The sequence below is a fragment of the Apteryx mantelli genome, chromosome 36 (assembly GCF_036417845.1).
Source record: "Apteryx mantelli isolate bAptMan1 chromosome 36, bAptMan1.hap1, whole genome shotgun sequence".
NCBI lineage: Eukaryota > Metazoa > Chordata > Aves > Apterygiformes > Apterygidae > Apteryx > Apteryx mantelli.
In genome coordinates this window covers 958,272-964,523 of record NC_090013.1, presented here as the reverse complement: position 1 = coordinate 964,523, position 6,252 = coordinate 958,272, and the positions used below count along the sequence as shown (strand labels likewise).

Sequence of the window (6,252 nt, the reverse complement as noted above, 5' to 3'; positions counted from 1 at the left end):
TCCCTCCCTTCCCTTGGCAAGCTCGGGGGAGTCAGCGCGCATGCGCGGCCCCTCTGGCTTCCCCCCACCCCCGGCGCGCTGGCGCCCCCGCGTGCGGCGGCGGCGCAACCGCAGGTGGGGTGGGGGGCAATCAGCGCATGCGCATACAAGCCAGGACCCCCCCAACACCCCTAACCCCCCCATCCAAGACCCCCCCCCCACCTAAGGATGATGTTTCCCCCCCCGCCAAGCAGGGTATTTGGAAGGGGCAAGAGATCAGCAAGAGGCTGTGACCCCCCCCTTGGGGGGGGCACCTGAGGGGACCCAGGTGTCCAGGCTGCCAGCACCCCCCCCCACCATGAAACCACCCCAAACATCCGCCCCCCCCCCAGACCCACACGGGGGCTCTTCCTTCACTTTTTTCCTTTTTATTTAAAAAACCCCAAAACAAGCCAGGCCCAGGAGAAATGGAGGTGGGGTGGGAGGGGGCAGACCCCAGTGAAGAAGTGTGTGTGGGGGGGGGGGGGCCACAGGCTGGGGCAGGTTAAAACACAACTCCGGGGGCAGCAACCCCCAAAACCGTCCCGTTCCCCCCCCCAAAAAAAAAAAAAAAAAAAAGAAGGAAAAAAAAAAAAAGAATAAAACCCCCCTCCCAGTGCCGCCCTCCCGGTGCCGACCCCGCGTCGCAGAGGAGGCTGGGGGAGGCCCAGCCGGGGGGGGGGGGAGGGGGGAGGAAGAGGAGGAGGATGGTGGGGGTGCCCCCCCCCCCCAGAGTCCGTGGGGCGCGGGCGCTCAGCCGAGGAAGGCCTCGGGGCCCTCGTCCTCCTCGAAGTGGCTGCGCTGCAGCAGCTTCACGTGGTACTCGTAGATCTTGAGCGCGGGGCCCAGGCGGATGGAGAGGCCCGTCAGCACGTCCGCCCGCTGCATCAGCAGCAGCGACTTCCCGTCGATCTCCTGCGGGGGGGGGGGGGCGGGGGGGGGAGTTAGTCACCCCCCCCCCATGGCAGCAGGGGCACCCTGGGGTGGGGGGTGAGGGGGGTGGGGGCAGCCAGTGGGGTGGGGGATGTTCTGGGGGAGGGGGCATTGCTAAGGGGTGGGGGGGATTTGCTGGGATGGGGGACACTACATGGGGGGGGGGCAGTGCTTGGGGGGGGCACCCTAGAGGGGACACTGCATGGGAATGGGGGGGGGCACCCAGGGGGACATTGCATGGTGGATGGGGGGCGCCCGCTGGGATGGGGGGGGCACCCAGGGGGACATTGCATGGGGATGGGGGGCACCCACTGGGATGGGGGGGCAACCCGGGGGGGACACTTGCTGGGATGGGGGGGCACCCACTGGGATGGGGGGGGCACCCAGGGGGGACATTGCGTGGGGACAGGGGGCACCTCCTTCAATGGGGGGCACCCACTGGGATGGGGGGGCCCAGAGGGGACACTGCAAGGGATGGGGGGCACCCGCTGGGATGGGGGGGGGCACCCTGGGTGGGGGACATTGCGTGGGGACAGGGGGGCACCTGCTGGGATGGGGGTCACCCGCTGGGATGGGGGGGGGCACCCTGGGGGGACACTGCATGGGGACAGGGGGCACCCACAGGGACGGGGGACACTGCAAGGGAGCAGGGGACACCCCGGGGCGGGCACCCACCAGGATTGGGGGCACCTGCCAGGATGGGGGGATACCCAGGGTGACACTACATGGGGACAGGGGCACCTGGAGGGCACCCACCGGGATGGGGGACACCACATGGGGACAGGGGGCACCCACTGGCATGGGGGACACCGCCAGGGAGGGAAGGGAGAGGGACACTGCCCAGGGACAAGGGGGACACCCATGGGGACAGGGGGGGACATCTGTGGGGACAGTGCTGCCTGCCAGGAGGGGACACTGCCCAGGAACACCCCTCAGGGACCACCTAGGGACAAGGGGACAGTCCGGGACCAGTTGAGGACAGGGAGGGGACAGGGAATGGGTAGGGACAGCTGTTAGGGACAGGGGACAGGGACCTGACCTGGGTTGGGGACAGCCCTCAAGAGACGGGGGACAGCCAGGAACCCCCTGGGGATGGGACAACCAGAGTGGGACAAGCCACTGGGGACAGGGGGTGGAGGGGACCCAGCTGGGGATGGGGACAGCAGCCACTTGGGGGGGGGGGGCTCAGCTGTCCCCCAAGCGCCAAGGGAGGAGAACCAGGGGGAGCTGGGGGCGCAGGGTCCCCGGTGTCCAGCCGGGGGGGACACAGGGGACAGGGGGGGGACCGGAGGGGACCCACCTGCTCCTGGAAGGCCGTCGCCTGCTCGGGGAAGCCGGCTTCCGTGAAGTAGTCGACCACGTCCCGGACCGTCCACTCCACGGGGTCGGCCGCCTTCTCCTTCTTGGCGGCCCTGGGGACGCCATGGGGACATCGGTCACCCCGGCGGGGGACAGAGGGACACCGGTCACCCTGGGGAGGGGACGTCACAGGGACACGGCCCCGAGCATGGGGCTGCGGCACCCGAGGGGACGGGGAGACGCCGGGTTGAGCCCTGGGGAAGGGGAGCCGCCGTGCCACCAGGGACAGGGCCACCGCAGCATCAGTGACAGGGCCACCACGTTGGGGGGGGTCACACATGGGGACACGTAGGGGCCACCAAACTGGTGGATTTGGGGGGGGGGGGGGACAGAGGGGTCACACAAGGGGGAGAGGGGGTCAGGGGGGATATCACAGCCTGGCTGATAAAGGGCTGGGGACACGGGGGGACATGGAGACACATGTAGGGGACACGGGGACACGGGGGGGGACACATGGGGACACGAGGGCCCCCCCCACTCACGTGCAGCTGAAGGGGGCCCCGTCGGCGGCCTGGACCCCCGGCCGGCCCGGGGACAGGGCACCGAGGGCTCGGCACCCGCCAGCGCTGGGGACACTGCGGGACAGCGGGGTCAGCACACGGCGCCCCAGGACCCCCCCCAAACAGCCCCCCCAATATCCCTGCCTGCACCCTGGGACCCCCAAAACAGCCCCCAGGACCCCAAACCGCCCCCCAATATCCTTCTCTGCACCCCAAGACCCCCAAAGCAGCCCCCAGCACCCCAAAACAGCCCCCCGGCACCCCCCCAGTGCCCCAAGACCCCCCCCAACTGCCCCCCAGCACCCCAATATCCCCCAGCACCCCAAAACAGCCCCCTGGCACCCCCCAGTGCCCCAAGACCCCCCAACTGCCCCCCAGCACCCCAATATCCCCCAGCACCCCAAGACAGGTCCCCCAAATCCCCCCAAGCAGCTCTCTCACCCCCCCACGGCAGAGCCCCCCAAGTCCCACCCCATAGCATCCCCCCCAAATCTCCCAAGCAGCTCTCTCGCCCCCCATGGAAGAGCCCCCCATGTTACCCCCCCAACACAGCCCCCAAGTCCTACCCCTATAGCAGCCCCCCCCAAGACACAGCCCCCCAAATCCCACCCCATAGCAGCCCCCACATCCCCAGGCCACAGCCCCCCAACCCCCCCCCCACAGTCCCCCATGTGCCCCCCCAGCCTTCCCCCCCCCCATAGCAGCCCCCTCCCAAATCCCATGTCACAGCCCCCCAAGCCCCCCCACAACACAGCCCCCCCACATCCCACCCCATAGCAGCCCCCAAGTCCCCCCACAACACAGCACCCCAAATCCCCCCATAGCAGCCCCCCACATCCCATGCCACAGCCCCCCATCCCACTCCATAGCAGCCCCCCCAAATCCCATGTCACAGCCCCCAAGCCCCCCACAACACAGCCCCCCCATCCTACCCATAGCAGCCCCCCAAGTCCCCCCACAACACAGCACCCCAAATCCCCCCATAGCAGCCCCCCCACATCCCATGCCACAACCCCATCCCACTCCATAGCAGTCCCCCAAATCCCATGTCACAGTCCCCCAAGCCCCCCCACAACACAGCCCCCCCACATCCTACCCCATAGCAGCCCCCCAAGTCCCCCCCATGACACAGCCCCCCCAAATCCCCCCATAGCAGCCCCCTCCCAAAATCCTATGTCACAGCCCCCAAGTCCCCCACAACACAGCCCCCCCATCCTACCCCATAGCAGCCCCCCAAGTCCCCCACAACACAGCCCCCCCAAATCCCCCCATAGCAGCCCCCCCAATCCCCCTCCATAGCAGCCCCCCCAATCCCACCCATAGCAGCCCCCCCCACATTCCATGCCACAGCCCCCCCACATCCCACTCCATTGCAGCCCCCCCCACATCCCACCCACAGCAGCCCCCCAAGTCCCCCCACAACACAGCACCCCCAAATCCCCCCATAGCAGCCTCCAAATCCCACCCCATAGCACCCCCCCCCACATCCCATGCCACAGCCCCCCCCATCCCACTCCATAGCAGCCCCCCGACATCCCACCCCCTAGCAGCCCCCTAGGTCTGCCCCCTGGATCCCCCCCCCATAGCAGCCCCCCCCCCCCCCGCCCGGACGCCTGGGTCCCCGTGGGGGGGGGGGGCGGGGGGGGGGCGCCCACCTGCTCTGTCGGGGTGGCCGAAGGCGCCGTCGAGGTTGGGGCAGGCGCTCTCGCCGGGCGAGCAGGCCTTGGGCAGGCGGTGGGGCTCGGCGAGCGGCGCCCCGGGGGGGGCCCCCCGCGCCCCCCCGGCCCCCCCGCGCCGCCCCGGCACTCGCCGTTGAGCGCCCGCGGCGCCGCCCCCTCCTCGGAGCCCTCGGAGCCCTCCGAGGCCGTGCCGTCCTCCTCCTCCTCCTCATCCTCCTCCTCGTCTTCCTCCTCCTTGTCGGCGCCGCTTTTGGGGGGCTGCGGGCAGGGGGGAGAAAGAGGAATTAAGGGGGGGGGGGGCGCAGGGCTGCGCCGTGCCTCAGTTTCCCCACAACCGGGGCCTGAATGTGTGCCCCCCCCCCCCGCCGGGGCTCGGCGCTGCCTCAGTTTCCCCACTTGCTGGGCACCCCAAAAGGCGGGAGGGGGTTAATTAACAGAGAGGGGGCTGAGGGGTGTCCCCCCCCCACCGGGGAGCCCATCCTGCTCCCCAACACCTAGTGTGGCACCCCCAAAACCCCTGAGACCCCTGCCCAGCACCCAAAACAGCCCCCACCACCCCCCCAATTAACCCCCCAAGACAGACACCCCCCCCCAAACACCGGCACTCCCCCCCAGGCCCAGTCCGCCCTGCCCCCCCCCCAATCGCAACCCCCCCCAAATATCGGGACCTCCCCCCCAGGACTCCCCCCCCCAAACACTGGGAGCCCCCAGGTCTGGTCTGTCCCAGTCCCCTCCCCCCCCCGGGACCCCCCCACCCCAGTCTATCCCGGATCCCCTCTGTGACCCCCCACAAACACGAAGCCCCCCCCAGTCGGGGTCTCGCACCCCCTCACAGGGCCCCCTGCCCGCTGCCCCCCCGGGGCCGATCCCCCCCCCCCAGCCCGGTGCCCCTCACTGACCCCCCCCCCGCGGTGACCCCCAGCCCCTCCCGGTTCCCCTCACTGACCCCCCCCCCCGCGGTGACCCCCAGCCCTCCCGGTTCCCTCACAACCCCCCCCCCCGGTGCCCTCCCGCCCCTCACAGATCCCCCCCCCTCGGTTCCCCTCATAGACCCCCCCCCAGTGCCCCTCACGGTCCCCCCCCCCTCACCACCGCCCCCTCCGGTGCCGGTCTGCGCCCCCCCCCCCGGTTCCCCTCACAGACCCCCCCCCAGTTTCCCTCACAGAACCCCCCCGGCGCCCCCCCCCGGTTCCCCTCACCGACCCCCCCCCCCCCGCGGCGACCTCCCGCCCCTCCGGTCCCTCACAGACCCCCCCCCCGGTTCCCCTCACAGCCCCTCCCCCGCGCCCTCCCGCCCCTCACAGCCCCCCCCCGGTTCCCCTCACAGACTCCCCCCCCCCCCCCGCGGCGCCCCTCACCTTGCGGGCCCGCCCGGCGGCGCCGCCGCGGCCGCGCTCGGCGCGGGCCATGGCGATGGTGGCGAGGCGGGTGCGCTCCAGCCGCCCCCCGCCGCCGCCGCCGCCGCCGCCGCTCCCGCTGCCGGGGCCGAGGCCGCCGTCGGCCGCAGCGCCGAGCCCTGGAGGCGGCCGCGCGTGAGGCGCCCGTCGCCGCCCAGGTAGCGGGCGGCGTCGCGGAGGCTGACGGGCGGCTCGGCGGCGCGGCGGGCGGCGGCGGGCGGCCCGGCGGCGGCGGCGGCGGGCGGGGGGCCGGCGCGGCGGCTGGACGCGGGCGGCGTTGCGGTAGGAGATGCTGCCCTTGTAGCTGACGCGCAGCACGGCGCGCTGCTGGATGAGCTTCTCCAGCTCGCCCGCGTCCGCTCGGGA

The 6,252-nt window shown here is 71.6% G+C and overlaps 1 protein-coding gene across 1 annotated transcript in view; it reads right to left on the bottom strand.

The window, feature by feature from the left end:
* Positions 1–724: 724 nt before the first annotated feature.
* LOC136995025 (atherin-like) overlaps positions 725–6,252 on the bottom strand; it is an 18,117-nt gene continuing 12,589 nt past the window's right edge. Inside the window, 7 exon segments of the mRNA XM_067314594.1 lie at positions 725–933; positions 2,252–2,363; positions 2,793–2,885; positions 4,466–4,580; positions 4,582–4,747; positions 5,848–6,003; positions 6,006–6,147. Coding sequence (XP_067170695.1) covers positions 772–933; positions 2,252–2,363; positions 2,793–2,885; positions 4,466–4,580; positions 4,582–4,747; positions 5,848–6,003; positions 6,006–6,147 — 946 coding nt within the window. The 3' untranslated portion in view covers positions 725–771.